The sequence below is a fragment of the Cupressus sempervirens genome, chromosome 7, assembly GCF_028749045.1.
Source record: "Cupressus sempervirens isolate cs-2001-9-10 chromosome 7, ASM2874904v1, whole genome shotgun sequence".
Lineage (NCBI taxonomy): Eukaryota > Viridiplantae > Streptophyta > Pinopsida > Cupressales > Cupressaceae > Cupressus > Cupressus sempervirens.
Window position 1 is genome coordinate 604,582,261 of NC_143124.1, and position 18,450 is coordinate 604,600,710.

At 35.1% G+C, this 18,450-nt stretch overlaps 1 protein-coding gene across 4 annotated transcripts in view; it reads left to right on the forward strand.

Moving 5' to 3' along the window:
- Positions 1-18,450, forward strand: part of LOC149548175 (structural polyprotein) — a 98,887-nt gene that overhangs the window by 39,732 nt on the left and 40,705 nt on the right. The window contains exon 4 of one of the 4 annotated variants that reach the window (XR_016353998.1): positions 12,010-12,191. The exons of 2 other annotated variants lie outside the window; for them this stretch is intronic. Coding sequence is in view for 1 of the 2 variants with exons in the window: in XM_089792218.1 (XP_089648344.1) it covers positions 5,166-5,171 (6 nt within the window). In the remaining variant the exon portion in view is untranslated. Of the gene's footprint in view, positions 1-5,165; positions 5,187-12,009; positions 12,192-18,450 lie in introns of those variants that run through there. One more of the 4 variants, XM_089792218.1, reaches the window with a different exon arrangement.

Sequence of the window (18,450 nt, forward strand, 5' to 3'; positions counted from 1 at the left end):
ACTTGGCTCTGATAATGGTAGCACAGCCGCTCCATAAACATAAACATGAAGGCATAATCAATTATGGTAGCAATGAAAGAAGCAGAGAAGGATAGGACCGACCAGCAACACCATCAAAAGACACTGAGCATGATAACATTGTTCAGCATAGACACAGCAGGTAACAGAGAATGGAAGAACTGTTAAACATATCTGTTATGAGCAAACTAACAAACAAGAGTAACGTCAACATGGGAGAAATAGCAATGTATAATAGTCACAACCATCACAGGTAAGAATGATAGTCTTGCAGCTACGAAAACTCTTAAAAATTCCTTGGCACAGATCAAATATACCTGTGAAATTTTCATGATTGCTGAAGGTTTCCATTCAAGAATTTCTTTATTCTTTTTGGATCAGATGCATTTCATACACTAACTTTCCTGATTTTCAAAAGGTTTTCTAATATTGTTTACAGGCTCTAATGATTTTTGTGCAGATTTGAAGAGATTTCCAATCCAAATTCATGATTTCAATACAGTTTGTGCAGAAATCATTAATTTAGGACAGATTTTGGACAAATTCATTATTGCTTTTGTTTTATGTTACAGTCCCGATTGAAAATTCAAAAGGACATCGAATGTAAAGTAAAATCAAAATCAGAATTACGCAAAGTATAAAATTAATACATTGTATTTTCAATAGCATACCTCTTTCCCTACTTAGACTATTTTCACAGGGGGTAGATGACAACTCAAAGGGGAATCTTGAGAAAAGTGCAGATGGAATATCAGTTTAAGGAGCACAGTTCAATTCCACGATATCATTGAAATGGAAAAAGCTTGTAGATTTTCAAGAACAGAATGATGAGGAATGTAATTGTTTAAGCAGCTGGATTTCTGCTAGCAGTACAGTGCAGTGAGTTGATTGTAGAATGTGCCGAACATTACAACATCATTGAAAGACAAATCATAGGACCTGGTGGAAAAGTCTTGGCCTATCTCAGAGAAGTAGCCATCAAAGAAGCCTTCGGTATTCCAGATTACAATTCCAGTGTACACGACTCAAGAAGAGGCTACAAAAATTTATCAAGTAGAGCCTGATCACTTTGGAGAATTACCAACAAGAAATGGTTAGAAAACCAAGAGCTCATCACAGCAAAATGCCCAAGAATTTTTTTCAGATAGATTTCAAGGAAAAGTATGGAGACCTTGTCTTCTTGCCTTAACTGAGTCATGGGCAGCCCTCAGGCATCTCCCTTGGAACCGTGAATGTTTTATTTTGTCGAGGAAATGACAAGTGGAGTTAAGATGATCAACTGGGCCAGAAACATTTGTTATACTTTAGATGAGTATCTAAGAGGGTTGGAACATACGAAAGCTTTCAATATGAGTTCCTACCTTATCAACATATGGGCAAATGCCAAAGATAAGTATTCGGGATTGAATTGCATAGGTGAAGTGGACGTAAGAAAGGTCAAATCAAAGTACTGGATTGCTACCCACAATTGCATTTAGAGAAATCCACTTCAACAAGTTAATGATGCATGCTTAATGCATATCACTATGAAATTGTAGGGAGGCACTTGTCAGTGGTTGTCATTGGAGGCCAATAAGTTGATAAGCAGATTTGGGTCTTGGTATATCCAGTTCCCCAGGTTCACCTATTTGAGAATCCATGGATTTGCAGGATGTCCTTATCAACTGCTAGTCTATCCCACCAATAAGATAATATTGCTTGAAGTCATAAGTGAGTCAGAAACGTTTGACAAAAGTCAAAAAGCCAAGAAGCTTGGAATTTCCATTCATCTTTTTATAGGAAAAATGTTGGATTCATGTCAACTGGCACAAGCAGCAGATAAAGGTGATCTAGAATTTCAATGATATCCCCTTCAATTTTGTATATCCAGAGCCAACTTAGATCCCTATCACACATGGCAATGATAAATGAGAAGAAATACAAGCACAAAGTGGATATTGAAGATTTTTGGGTCAATTCAGCAAATGAATTTGATACGAGGAGGAGAATGTGGTCAAGGATATTAGTAATTTAACAAGGACATCTGAACTTTTCCTTGTACGTGACTAGCTAGAAGATTATGGAGAATGCACCCGACCACACTATGAAGAAGAAAAATATGAGGATCTTCTTCCAATAAAGTGGTCTGGTTAGGAACTTGCAGATTTGATAACATTAATGAGACCAGTTACCTAATATGCCAATTGGTGAGTAGATCAACAAGTCCACAGACTGAAGGAAAGGAATGTTGACTTTACTTATGATTTGATGGGAGACATGGAAGAATATTCCTCCAATCTAATGAAGTAACCCACAGTTCTGGGAAACCTGAGAGTAGAAACTCGAAGAAAAGAAAAGATATAGCTGAAATTTCACTTAGAGCAGAAGAAATGTTGTATATGAGAAAAAGAAGTCAAATCAGGCTCATTATTATACCGGTTCATCCATGAGAGAGAACGATCAAAATAGGATACCAATTGTTGAAAATGAACCACAACTGCAGATGAAAATTCCTTCTCCAATTTAGGAGAAATAGGTTGCAGATTGTATTGAACAAGAAATTCAGGAGCAATCATTCGCCTCCGGTATGGAGTTGAAAAATATTGAAATTGATATTCTAGGAGGAGGATTCTAGGAAGGGATCATATTTGCGTTCAGAGGAGTTGAGGTAGAAAGGGAAGATAATGACACCCTAGAATCCACAGTTTCAGATGGGTTGAAAGACAAGATGAAAGCAAAAGTGCAAGTTGAGAAAGAAGTTGGTACAGAGGAATCTTTAGCTAAATTGACCCAAACCAAAGAAAAGAAGATGACTAAGAAACATTTTGTGATTGAAATAAATGTTGTAGAATCTCGTTCAGTTCATGTGGCAGTACCAAGAGTCAGGAAGGAAAAGGAAGATAGAACAGCTATTGACATAGGTCCAACCACCAAGGAGCAGGAGGTTCAAGAATTGGATGATTCAGTCAGGACAACAAAGGAAAGATTGAGGAAAGAAGAAGAAAAGAAAGACAAACTTAAAGCTGAAAATGAACAGTTCCAAAAGTATATTCGGGATTTGGTGAATCCCATGAGCAGAAGAGATACAATATTTACTCAACCTCTGGTTCTTCCTCAGGAATCAGTTGAGAATCTTGAAGAAGTGAAAATAATAGTTGATGAAACAAAGAAATGGATTGCAGAACACTGATGGAGCTATCAGATTTGTGGAACAATTGTCACCAGTATATAATCAAACTTCCTTTTCTTGTACAGGATCCAAGATATAATAGAGTTATGGGAGGATTTCAAAGTTCAAAATAAAACAATCGCATGCTTAAAACTTTAAAAGCATTAAGGGGAATTTTGAAACAAGTATTGGTGGATGGAAAGGTATTAGAGGCTGGAAATGCATATGATTTCAACAGGTGGTACAGGGTGCTAATGTCTAAGTCTGAGGTCTTGGAGAATGTAAAAGGTGTTTGTGATGAGATAGAAGAGACAATTAAAGAAATCCAAGACAAAGTCCTCAATGTAGTCATAAATATGCTTGAGCAAGAAGAAATCCAGGAAAGTGATGTAAGAATAGAAAATTTGAAGGCCAAAGTCAAAAGCAACTTCTTCGCTTTTGCAGGTCCGATCCTTGGGCAACATTTGAGCATAGTTTCCACATTCCTATCCATTGAAGAATTTTTTTCAAAACAAGGATCAGATTGGACAAATTTGTTTGCCAATATGCAGAGGAGTTGGATGTAATTGAGTACAAGATGGACATCATGCCAAGTGTCATGATGGATGAGCTCAATCTTGTGGTGTCTAGGTTCATTGCAGTTGCTGTTAAATAAAAAGATAAGGGTTACATTCTTCTAGAAAGCTTCATGTGACACATGTTCATTTTTCATTGACCTCTTTTGGATAATTATTGTAAACCCTAATTAGGATATGGTTGTTTAAATCTTGGCCATCAATCTTAAATTAATCCTGGCCCTTCGTTTGTCTCTAATCTTCTATATGAACCCCTTGGAGCCCAAAACTATAGTCTCCATTTTTTGATCTTGAAGAATGAACAAATATGAATCTGGAAAAAGAAGGGGTTTGGATATTTATATTCATATGCAGGGCTCGCTGGACAGAGATAGTTTTGAATGATAAGATCTCAAATTCACTTGCATATATGGTCTAATTAGTATATTCTGGGCCTGATATATCTATATTTCACTGTTCATTCTTGCATATCCTTAATCAGGATTTTAAATATGAAGGTGTTGATTACAGTAACCAGAAAATCTTTCAATGTAGCTTCGAATTCATTTCAGACTAACAATGGAAAGGTTCTGCAATAATCATTGTACTACATGGTCAAGGAACGATTCTATGGCATATTTTAGAAACAATACATGAAGTAATTATATAGCAGATATGCACAGCAGTCAATTTTACTTTTATATCCGGCAACGATCAAGGGATTCTACGCCAAGGAAATCATGATTAGCATTCAAAGAAATGGCTAACAGAAAATGAGTACCTAAGGTACATGCGGATTCCCTACACAGACACCATAATCGTGGTGCAATATGATCTTTTTCAGATAGAGCATTTTCCCACGTTCTCCATCTCCAGAATTGCATGCGTATGAGCATCTACACAGCCAGTATTAAAATATTGTTTAAACAATCTATGGCACATAAATAGATGTTTTTTTTTTCCCAAAAAGATTGTATATGTTGGCTGGAGTCCCATTCGGTTTAGACACACAAAGTTCCATGAGTCTCTACAGACATGGATCCATTTCGGTTTAGACACACAAAGTTCCATGAGTCTCTACAGACATGGATCCATTTCGGTTTAGACACACAAAGTTCCATGAGTCTCTACAGACATGAATCCATTTCGGACCACCAAGTACGATACAGGAATAGATGCCGTGTATAAAGAGTTTGATGGCAATAAGTTCCAGATATGCATACAGAGGTTGAAATGAGATTCTTGCTCCCACGTTGAATATGAAGAATCAAATATGCATGAAGAAGCCAATGAGATAACCTGACAAATTCATCAAAGTTGCACAGAAATGATTTTCTCACATTTACAAAATCGTTCCTTCTTTGGGAATAGCCATGAGAAGCCTTTGTCTTCTTTTCAGATTGTGTTCATTGGTTTTCTTTTAATAATTTCTCTTCTTTTTGCAGAATTAAAGAAGATAGACGGAGAAGGAGGGAGCTTATGTGTATAAGATGGAAGTCCAAAAATGCTCGATAGATGAGACTTCAACACCTGTATCTCACATGGTTATTTGAAACGACAGTCATAGGCATGAAGATAATGGAGAACCACCGTGGAAGCAGTACAGAACATATATTCTTCAAGACACGCATAGCCTCTAGGAGATCATCCGTTATGAAGAAATGCAGGAGTAGAACGAATATTTACATCCTTGGTGCCGCGTGGGAGCTTACTCAACTAAAGATCATTTTGTTCAGGCCATTCCATAAATTTAACAAGGAAAATGTCTCCGATAGTTTTGAGTCATATTATGATTCATTAGAATAATTAAGCTCAACTTTATTAGCAAGCGTTTGTGATTAGGTGGCGTGAAGATGCGTGTCAATTCATTTCATATCTTTTCACTTATATATAAACCGCAGATGCAAGAGACAATTAGATATTCCTAAATTTTATATTCCCAAATATACTATATGCTATTTAATGTATTATATTATTTCATTGGCAAATGAATGGATTTTTGAACTAAGCTTGTGAATTCCAGATTATTGAATAAATATATTTATGCAATTTTGGAGTCAAACTGTATTGGATAGATCATCCGTAAGGAGTTTCTCCAGTTCAATTTCATTTCCGACATGATCAGTTTGAAATACTTATTTATTTTATTTATGATAAATAATTGATATGATAGATAAGTGGACAAGATCAATTACAACATTTTAAAATTGAACATCATAGATATTTAGAAAAATTTAATTGTTTCTAAATCTATGTCTGGTTTGTCTCTGAACCACAGGAGTTAAAATACATTCTAGATTGTTTTAAAATTGCATCCATATATTTGATCTGTCACATCTTGATTACTAAATTGTTTATAATTAACGTGCGTAGAATTTTATAAAGTTGTATGTTTTAAACTTATAATATTGACTCTATTTACCTTTGGCACTGGTCTTTATATTTTTCATAATTCGTAATCCATTACTGGCAATTATTTCATATCTTTCCTTTGAAGAATTAATTTATACTTATTCTTATCTTAAGTAACATTCATATAATCATTTACTTTTATTCTTAATTCATAATTTGGAAATTTGGAGTTTTCCTATAATTCTTGCCGTTTGGAAAACTTTCATTTTATTCGTGTTCTAATTGATCTGCTATAAGGATCTTGGACTTGAGTGTGTTGTTCAGGATCAAGTACATCCACCTTGGTTCTGCAGAGCCAAAAGCGCAGGGGATTTGGATCACATCAATCAATCCCATCAAGTTGGCCTTAACCGGTTGGATATTCCAACATCGAGCAGGCAAGGCTCGTAGGATTTCAATCTGCGGTTTTGGGAACCAATAGATTGGCGACTCTATTGGGGAGAGTTGCAAAACAAACCTTAAGAGTTTTTGATTTCAAGATCAGTAAGAGTTAGGTTCTATTTAATTTGTTGAAACATTTTGATATATTTGAAATTCTAAATTGATAAGTTTTTTACAGTGCGTTTAATTTCCTTGAAGATTTCAATCTCCCATAATTATTTTATAAATCTTAAATTGCTTTATGAAGATTTGATCTTGTAGAAGTACTGCATGTTTTTCTTTAAGCATTTTTCTACAGATTCAATCTTTGGTAACATATACTTTGCTGGAAGGAAGAACTCAGATTCTTGAAGATTATTCATTTCCTCCATTTGGAGGGTGGCGATTCTATTCTATTTTGATTGGTACTTTAAAAAAAGAAGTGCCTGAATCATAGTGACTCTTCTGAGGGAGAGAACACAAAAGGAAGTGCTATACAGTTTTTTCAAATGCATCGATCATTTCAAAGAAGGCCTTTTATTCTAGATTGCATCAGGGCATTGGATTTTAGCAATTTTGACTATGAACCTAGTAGGTTATCTCCAAAGCTTTCACAACTGGTACCAAAGTTCCATGGAGAATGGGATGAATTGGCGATTCGACATTTGGATGCATTCTACACATTTATAGAAGATTATGAGATTTATAGCTGATTTGTTTCTGGCTTCGATTGTGTGTGTAATTTTTAGCATCAACGTTTCGGATCACACTCTGTGATCCATCATCAGTATGAGAGAATTACCTATCTATTCTTGCATTTCTCTCATACTGATGATGGATCACAGAGTGTGATCCGAAACGTTGATGCTAAAAATTACACACACAATCAAAGCCATAAACAAATCAACTATAAAAATGGATTGTGGAAACTTGATAAAATTCATTATGAGATTTGTACGAAAGATCAAGTGATGAAGTTGTTTGCCAGAACATTAAAGAACGATACGTGACAAGCATACGAATCATTACCCACACAGTGTATCTCATCTTGGAAGGGGTTTGGACAATGTTTAGTATATGAATTTCATGATACAAGTGAGGAAGATGAGATGTGTTATGAACAATATGAAGACCAAGGCTGCAACATGGAAGAGGAGCCTGACATGTCTCTGCTTGATGCCTTTTTCAATATAGAAAGATATGAAGGCAAAACTTCAGCACATTTGTTTTTGAGGATGATGAACACTTATCATGAGATTCCGTCGAACCTCAAACCTCCTTACATGGAATTTCTAAACAAAATTGTTAAGTTGAGAATCTTGCCAAAGGACCCTGAAGTGAAGCTTCTTCTTCAGATATGGGATCAAGCTATTAAAGATGAAGCAAAAGATACTAAAGTAATCCAAAAACATAATGATGTTTCAGATCCAAATTTAGAAGAAATTGAAGAATCCTATCATGATGAGACCAATAAGGAATTAGATTGTGAAGATCATGGAAATGATGAAGAGGATTCCCTCAGTTTGGATGAGATTTCGACCTTGCTAGACATGGAGTATGAAAGGTATGTCGAAAAGGGTGGTCAAATTCTTTTTCTCGTACACAAAGCAAAACAAACTAATGAAACAATAAATGTGTCCTATGAAACATTCAATGAACAAAATCCATTCATCTCGTCAAATCCATATTATTTTCATGAGGAGGAAACAAGTGAACCACAAAGAGCATACAATTCTCAAGAGGATAATATATTTGTTGAAGATGTGCATTGTGATTTGAGTATAGAAAGAGATCAATTTGGATACAATTTCAAAGAATTTTTAGATCCCATATGTGATGAATTAACACAAGGGAATGAAGAATATAGTTCTTATATACTTCTAGATTTTGAAGACAATGTGAACATTTGTGAAAAGAAAGAAAATGCATCTGAGAGTGATTTCAAAATCATTTCAGACACCCTATGCAGTGAAATAATAGAGAATCCGGACGTAATATTTTGTGAAAGTGAAGTAGAACAGCATGAGAAACTGTAGAGAAGGATCTCATGGAAATATTCCCGAGCACTCTTTATTCTCGAGTCTATTGTTTGAGGAAGATTTTTTATATCAGCACTATGATAACATTCCTAAGGATGATTCTGAAAATAATGAAAATCATAGCATATGTGGAGAAAAATATTCAGAGGAAGAGCCATTTTCCAATCCATTTTATGGTCAATATTTGCATTTAAAATGTGAAGAAGAGATGGAATCGAATGTACATAATAAGGAGGACGTGTTGGAAGTTAGTTCTGAAATTTTTTCAAGTATCTCAATTGATCAGATTCTTGACAAAACGGAAGTAATAATGCTTAAATGTGGGTTATATTCAAAATTTTCTTGTGAGGAGAATCATTCAGAATATGGGGCAGATTGTGTGCAAAAGGAAAATCAAACAAAGGTGACTTGTTCTGATGCAAGTATGACTGATTACATACATACGAAGCTTCCATTCAGCAAGGATCACAACACACTTAATGACTTCTCAACAGCAACACAAAAGTTATATGCCAAGGATTACACTCACGAAGTAGAGATAGTGAGTATTTACTATGAGGATGATGCATTTATTACAGGTAAGAAGTATGAGCAGCATACCAAGGTAAGTATCCCTGAAGACTCTGTGATAACATTTGTTAATAATATGCTTAAGGAATTGCTTTCAAATTTTCATCATTTTTCTTTTATTTTTCTTTCATGTATACTAATCAAATCAAAGAAGTAAGAGATAAGATGTTTGGATTAAATGATGATGAAATTTATTTTCCCTCAAAGGATCCTATTGGTAAGGCAAATGTAAATTCTAATCTTGAACAAGAGATGCATATGACGTGATGATTGTTTTTTATTTACTAACGGATCAGATTTTACTAATGAGTGATATGATATTATATTTAGGAAATCCAAAGTGTTGAATGATTAGAATAAGGTGTTTGATAGAGCAAAGAAGTGATGTTCACTTTTTGGGAGGCCGGGGGCCACCCAATTTCACCGTGCACCATGTTAAGCATGGATGTTTGGTTTGCTCCTCCAGAGACAGTTGGAATTCTCACTATGCCCACAAGGGGCATGTGTCCCCACCAAGAGCCACTGATGGAGCCCAAAACTATAGTCTCCATTTTTCGATCTTGAAGAATGAACAAATATGAATCCGGAAAAAGAAGGGGTTCAGATATTTATGTTCATATGCAGGGCTCGCTGGACAGAGATAGTTTTGAATGATAAAATCTCAAATTCACTTGCATATATGGTCTAATTAGTATATTCTGGACCTGATATATCTATATTTCACTGTTCATTTTTGCATATCCTTAATTAGGATTTTAAATATGAAGGTGTTGATTACAGTAACCAGAAAATCTTTCAATGTAGCTTCAAATTCATTTCAAACTAACAATGGAAAGGTTGTGCATTAATCATTGTACTACATGGTCAAGGAACAATTCTATGGCATATTTTAAAAGCAACACATGAAGTAATTATATAGCAGATATGCATGGCAGTCAATTTTACTTTTATATCCGGCAATGATTAAGGGATTCTACGCCAATGAAATCATGATTAGTATTCACAGAAATGGCTAACAGAAAATGAGTACCTAAGATACATGCGGATTCCCTACACAGATACCATAGTCGTGGTGCAATATGATCTTTTTCAGATAGAGCATTTTCCCACGTTCTCCATCTCTAGAATTGCATGCGTATGAGCATCTACACAGCCAGTATTAAAATATTGTATAAACAATCTATGGCACATAAATAGATGTTTTTTTTTCACAAAAGGACTATAGATGCTGGCTGAAGTCCCATTTCGGTTTAGACACACAAAGTTCCATGAGTCTCTACAGACATGGATCCATTTCAGACCACCAAGTCCGATACAGGAATAGATGCCGTGTATAAAGAGTTTGATGGCAATAAGTTCCAGATATGCATACAGAGGTTGAAATGAGATTCTTGCTCCCACATTGGTTATGATGAATCAAATATGCATGAAGAAGCCAATGAGATAACCTGAAAAATTCATCAAAGTTGCATGGAAATGATTTTCTCACATTTACAAAATCGCTCCTTTGCGAATAGCCGATTGTATTCATTGGGTTTCTTTTAATAATTTCTCTTCATTTTGCAGAATTAAAGAAGATAGATGGAGAAGGAGGAAGCTTATGCGTATAAGATGGAAGTCCAGAAATGCTCAATAGATGAGACTTCAGCACCTGTATCTCACATGGTTATTTGAAATGGCAGTCATAGGCATGAAGATAATGGAGAACCACCGTGAAAGCAGTAGAGAACATATATTCTTCAAGACACACATAGCCTCTAGGAGATTATCCGTCATGAAGAAATGCAGGAGTAGAACCGATATTTCCATCCTTGGTGCCGTGCGGGAGCATACTCAACTCAAAATCATTTTGTTCGAACCATTCCATAAATTTTACAAGGCAAATATATATCTCTGCTAGTTTCGAGTCATATTATGATTCATTAGAATAATTAAGCTCACAACTTTATTAGCAAGCGGTTGTGATTAGGTGGTGTGACGAGGCATGTCAATTCATTTCATATCTTTTCATTTCTATATAAACCGCAAGTGCAAGAGACAATTAGATATTCCTAAATTTTATATTCCCAAATATACTATATGCCATTTGATGTATTATATTATTTCATTGGCAAATGAATGGATTTTTGAACTAAGGTTGTGAATTCTGGATTATTGAATAAATATATTTATGCGATTCTGGGGTCAAACTGAATTGGATAGATCATTCGTAAGGAGTGTCTCCAATTCAATTTCATTTCTAGCATGATCAGTAAGAAATACTTATTTATTTTATTTGCTTGAAGCTTTAGAGTTAAGATATTATATAGTTTCGTCCTTTATAATTATTATTTTAATTTTATAAATAATTTATATGATAGGTAAGTGGACAAGATCAATTATAGCATTTTAAAATCGAGCATCATAGATATTGAGAAATATTTAATTGTTTCTGAATCTATGTTTGGTTTGTCTCTGAACCACAGGAGTTAAAATACATTCCAGACTGTTTTAAAATTGCATCCATATATTTGATCTGTCGCATCTTGATTACTAAATTGTTTATAATTAATGTGAGTAGCATTTTATAAATTTGTATGTTTTAACCTTATAATATTGACTCTATCGCCCTTCGACATTGGTCTTTATATTTTTCATAATTCGTAATCCATATGCTGGCAATTATTTCATATCTTTCCTTTGGAGAATTAATTTATTCATTTGTTGCTTTAATTTATTCTTATCTTAAAAAACATTAATACAATCATTTACTTTTATTCTTAATTCATAATTTGCAAATTTGGAGTTTTCCTATAATTCTTGCCATTTGGAAAACTTTCATTGTATTCGTGTTCTAATTGATTTGCTATAAGGATCTTGGACTTGAGTGCATTGTTTAGGATCAGGTACACTCGCTTTGGTTTTGCAGAGCCAGAAGCGCAAGGGATTTGGATCGCATCAATCAATCCTGTCGAGTTGGCCTTAATTGGTTGGATATCCAAGCATCGAGCATGTAAGGCTCGTAGGATTCCAATCTACGATTTTGGGAACCAACACCCCTCTCGCTTCATTTGTAAGGGAGATTCTTAGAAGTTGTTGTGTAAACACTTTGTAAGTAACATTCATTGTCCAATTATTGGTAAATTTGATATTGTTTGCAAGTTTCTTTCTTTCGTGTCTTTCACTTAAAGTAGATTTTATTTTCAAGTTGTTAAATTGAATGAAGGATTTGAAAGGAATGTTCATTGTGGAATCAACATGTTCATACTTTTGATAGTTGGATGATTTTCAACTATGGTGCAAAGTTAATTTGAACTTGTGATAGAAAACCTAACTTCCATTGCTATATTCATTGTTCGGATGTTGTTGAATATCTATGATGCAAAAATCCTTAGAATATCTTTTAGAAGATAGTAACGTTCTTTGGAGGTGTTGAATTTGGCAAAACAAGGATAGGTTTCAGATTCCATTTTTTTGTGTTCTTGTCTCATGACTTGATAAGATTAGTTCATAAAATTAGTTTAGGGTTAGAATTATCTTCTTAAACCCTCCTCTTTTGTACTTAATTATAGAACTTTCGTAAGTGTTACACCCAAGAAATTGAAAAAAAAGGAAAAAGAAAAATAGAAAAGAAAATTCATTATCCGAAAAGTTGGAAGACAATGTTGAGTAACAATGTAAGTCCCCTTGGAGGGTTTCAATAGTGCTAAACCCAAAAAATTCCCCCAAAAATAAGAAAAATAGAAAAGAAAATTCATCATCCGGAAAGTTAGAAGACAACAATGAGTAACAATGTAAGTGCCCTTGGAGGTTTTCAACAAGTCATCCTACCACAAGAGTCTATGTTGAACAACAAAATGACATCCACTGGAACCTTGGAGTCAAATTTATGATCACACAGTTCGTCTATTTAGCACATTGGAAACTTCCTAGAGAGGTTAGGGTACCTTTGGATTTTATTCCATGTTGTCTATGTCATAAAACACACACCAACATAATTTTGTGCGAGGAAGGCTTAAACAAAGTTTTTATGAGAAGGTGTCAACAAGTGGAAGATGATTTGAAATGGGATTGCCCAACTAAGCTTTCTATCAGCTAGGCCTAGATTTTGAAGTGAGGCAAGAAGATATTATCTTAGATTTGGGTGCCTTTAATTGGAAAGAAAGAACGGATGACACACACACACACACAACATAGTTGCTCGGGCTATATTGGAAGAAGAAGAGGTAGCTTTGGAGCAAGAAAGAGAGATCTAGAATTGAAAGACAAATTGGAGAAAGAATTGAAAGAGAAAGATCAGAAAGAATAGAACATGAGAGAGTAGCCCACATGAGAATTCAAGATGAATGGATAGATCACCTTTTAAGAAAAATCCGATTAAGAGAGAATCAAAACGAAATTTGAACCAATGAGTCAAAATGGTTTTGCCGTATGAAGGTTTATTTCAGTTATTAACCAAATTTGTGATCCAACGATGATTAGGAGAGCATCATCAATATATTGAATTCTCTTGCTTGGGAAGTTAAAAGAAGTGCTCTTGAATACACCTGAGTAGACATCGTCGTAGAAAAGAAAAGAGAGAACAACTTCATTAAGACACCCTTCTTAGGGTACTTGTTTTACAGGTAAATCAGGCTCCTCAGTTAGTATTGAAGAAAGCACTCGATCATCTCAGTTTATTCTCACCGATTTTTTTTTGTAAATTCACCAGATCAACTCCAAATTCATCAAAGGAATTTGTAGAAGTAGAATTTGCTACCAGGTTAAGCAAAGGAAGAAGACATTTCCTCCAATCAAGGAAATAGTTTCATCCAGTGAAGAGACATCAAGTTGATAAGGTTTTTTTTAGTTTATTTTCAACTCCACCACCTAGAGTTCCAGTCCAAGTATCTACACAATCAGCTATTCAAAAAATAGACAAGCAAGTGTAGCACCTCAAGCAAACGTAACAATGGCAGAGTGGCATCCACAAATGCACTCTTTCACAACATTTACCATTTATCATGCAGGCCCAAGAATTGGAACATTTGTGTTCTAAGTTCCAACTTGGAGATACACTCAAAAACAGAGATATTTAGTATGAAGATGTTGCCAATTTTTTCCTTGCTCTTTAGGAGAAGCATATTATTGGTATGCCAACTTATTGGTAAATTACATTTAAAACTGACAACAAATGAAGGATGCCTTTCTAGCAAAGTTCAGATTGCCAACCAGGCCAGCCGAATAATACTAGCAATTCGTTGAAGTGAAGAGACAAGAGCATGAGCCAATCAGCACCTTTTAACAATAGATTTTATGAGGCTTACACACGATTACGTAACCCATATCACCTGGATAATGCTGCAGCATTGCCAGTTTACTATGCAGCCTTGGATGGTCTCATGTCTATGTTTGTAAGAAGAGCTAACCAGCTCCTACCAATCTAAAATAGGCTTATGCAGAAGTTGTCAAGGTAAATGCTGATATATGCATCAATATTGCTGGACCTCTCATTTAGGATATGCTGTGATGCCAAACCAGATGGCAGGGGTATTAAACCATAGCAAATGCATTTGTAACCTTGGAGTTGTTTTTGTGATCACATAGTTTGTCTGTTTATCACATTAGAAAATTTTACTCAAGACATGATAGAGTACCCTTGGTATTATATTATGAGTTGTTCGTGTCATAAAACACACACCAGCACTAACTGCATATTTTTTTGAATGTAAAAATGAAGTCAAATACCTAAGAAATAAAGTTTTAAGTTTGCATTTTAGGGTTAGAGGGATGTAGGGTCCACAAAAAAAAAAACTTTTTGAATGTATTTTTGTTTTAAAAATTTATTGGGAAAAAATCGGCCAGCTGGTTGTCCTTAGGGCAGCTGAGGGATGTCTAGATGCCCCCTTTGCATCCCCTCAACAGCTAGCTGTCCTCATGGCCTTTCCAAATGTCCCTGTCAATCAGGGACATTGTGTTTTCTGTTTTCTTAGACATCCTTAGAGTGGGGATAGGGGCCAAAACGCCTTGGGACATGTCCCCTTGCGCCTTGCAACAAACCCATTGGCAAACCCTTTCAACAAAATAATTACAGAAAAATCTCTCTTTAAAGTTTAAATGCTCCAATCTGTTTGCCCAACAAATAGGAGAAATATTCCAAATTTATAATTTTGTTCTAGTTCTTATTAGCATAAAAATATGTTTCGCCAACTTGGGCGTTGCCTAAAACCTTCAGTTGCATGTGAACACAGAACACTTGAAACACCTCCAAAACACTGCAAAATCTCTGCAGAAAACACCAAAAAGAAAATTTGCAATCAAAGATACCTTAAATATTTTCATTCTTTTTGAAACCCTGATCTGTAATTGTGAAAGCAATGTTGTTTCATTAAGTAGAAACGCACCCAAACCAGCTAGGCAGGTTCTTTCATGTAATGACCAGCCCTGATTTTCTTATTTTGAAACATGTGATGCTAAATACGAAACTTGAAACCATTGAAGAGAGATTTCTGTTTGTTTGCTTCAGATTGTATTCATGACAGTAATCTAACATATACAAAGACAAACTTAGTAGCACACTATATGAAGGGGGCAGGGCGATGTCTTCACCACCCAATGGTACGACAATATAGAATAGCTAGAGTAGGTTGTATCTAGACCTAAATCAGATTGTATAGAACATTGCCAAAAATTACAAATCAGATTTATCATTTCAATGAACAGTATTCTAAAAATCAGACTTAATATTAAATTGCAGACTTGATATAAGTCCAAACAACAGACGCCCAGTCTTCCTGGGGAGCAGAAAACATATTCAACTCTTCAGAAAAGCCATAGAACAAGTATCAATGAGCACCTTAACTGTTCTTTTTAGTAGAACACTTAATAATGCAAGGGCACCTCAAATAGGATATTGCAGGCCACTAGCAAGTGCAGATCAGAACTCAGACCCATAGTCAAGGGCCAAGGAAATGGTACGACCTCCCTGAAAGGAACAATTTGCTCTATAAATCAAACCTTCATAAAAAACCACGTGTGATAGCTCAAAGGAGGCACTCAGCATAGGGAAGAGTGAAAACCAATGAGATGATACCAAAAATGACAGATAATAGCAAAACTATGATTCTAGCTACTCGGAAAAAATAGTTTTATAACTCAAAATCTCCACCAGCACTCAGAAATTGTATCTCTGATCTGTTCTGTATTCGGACCACACTACCAAAATCCAAACACCACACCCAAACCCAAAAACCCCCTTCAAAATATTGAATATATTTGTTTTTATTCAACTCCCCAACAAGCCAAAGATCACTGAAAGAACTGATAACCTGAAAGCCAACCAACTAGGGTGGGTCTTTCACCATTGAAACCAGCTATCTAGTAGAAGGTTTTTGTTCTCAAACTGGTAAAGATGAATTTTGTATTACAAAGTAATTGGTAAATATTTGCTTGATATTAATAGAGACCGAGAGATCAATATATACAAAAGAATAAAGTGATGTTTCCTTAGTAAACGATTGTAAAGAATAGAAACAAACATTCTATTCTAGCTAAAAGAAAGCTTAAGAAAGCTAACAAATAACTACAGACTAACTATTATTAGAAACATTCTAATATTTACAATAGATTACAAATAGATAACCATTAACTAATAATAGAAGCTTATCTATTATCGTAATACCCTCCCTTGATGGTTAATCTATCCAAAAGTGTAAAAGACAGATTTTGCCTGTTCAAAGTGCTCCACATTGTTCGTTGTGGGCTGCGAACCAAATTCTTAGATACGGCAGCTAAGTGCTTCCAATATTCAACCTTTAGGTGCCCATACTTGTGGCAATAGTTGCGTTGAATGTCTTTTCTCCTGGAGCCTTCTAAAGCTAAAGTAGAGGACCTTTGCTGAGAAGACTGTTGTGAACCAAAACCACCTTATCGTTGTTGCGATATTCGAAAATGCTTAGCATCTGTTGTTTCCACGTGCCATAATTGCGATTGTTGAATTTCTGATTTCCCTCGAGCAAAATATTTGTTAGAGATGTCATAACATGTTTTGTAGTGAAAAAGCTTGAAAATCTGTGAAGGCATGTACTTTGAGGCAAAAAATAGAAGACCAAAAAAAAAAGAAGAGGTACCCTGAAGAGAGCTCAAAAAATCCAAAACGAATGTCGTTGGATTTTGGATTTGCTAGCTTAAAAATTGAGGCACCCTAAAAAAATGAACGACAACCCAATTGAGCTCTCAAAAAACCCATCAAAAATATGCAATTTTTTTTGATCTAGTACACAAATTTAGGGTTTCAAACAAAAACGGCCCTGGCTGCAAAAAAGCTTCAAAAAAGCTTAGAAAAATGACGAATTTGTAGAGAAAATTGTATAATCCGAGTAAGGCTGGTAGTCAGTGACCTAGGCTTTGTGGTGGGTGAAATGACGAGAGGCACCTGAATCAATATACTAGGCAAACAACTTCAAAAAGGCAAAAAACAACCACTTTTTTTTTTTTAAAATGGGAAAAATAGGCCACAAAATAGACGTGAGATTTTCAGAGAAATTTGGATGCGAGTGGCAGAAAAATTGGGGCTCGAGTTGTAGAGAAATGACGCCCAACATACCTCCACTTGAACAATAGAGATTAACCCTTGATTTTCAGAGGATTCAATCACAAGTTGTAGATAGAAGGGTGCGAGTTTGCAGAACAAAAATAATTGTGGGAGCCACAGACAAAATGACACAATTTCTTGGCAGAAAACCCTAGTCGTACCAGAGGTTTTGGAAGCAAATATGCATGAAAATAAAAGGTAGATAATTCCAACCAAGAAATTGTAATAATTTTCAATTTTTTTTAGAGTATTGGCTTTGATACCATATTACAACGTAAATGGTAAATATTTGCTTGATATTAACAAAAAATTGAGAGGTCAATATATACAAAAGAATAAAGCGATGTTTCTAAAATATTTGGACTCTAGAAAATACAACAAAAATGACTAAAGAAATTGTATGTAATGTGAAAACTCGAAAGGTCGCAATATTGAACTCATAATATTTTCCAATTACAACAAACCTAGTATAACGTTTTGTCTACTAATGAATATGGAGGGATAATTACTGAACTAAAATCATACATGCTTATTCATGCTCGAATCACTTACATATTGATTTACAATCACAAAGCAAAATAAGAGCGGAACTTGGATAACCGTTGTTGACTAGTAGCCTGTACTATTCATTTTGGTGTGTTCTTCATGGGTATAGGTTCACACCTGTATTCACGCCTGTTGTTGGAACCTGCCCTTGCGTGGTGAATTGGCTGTGCGGCCTCCCTGTACTCCCTATGGTCTCCTCACTTGCATCAGATATATACGAACCTTGCGGACAATGGTTAAGACTTGCAATGT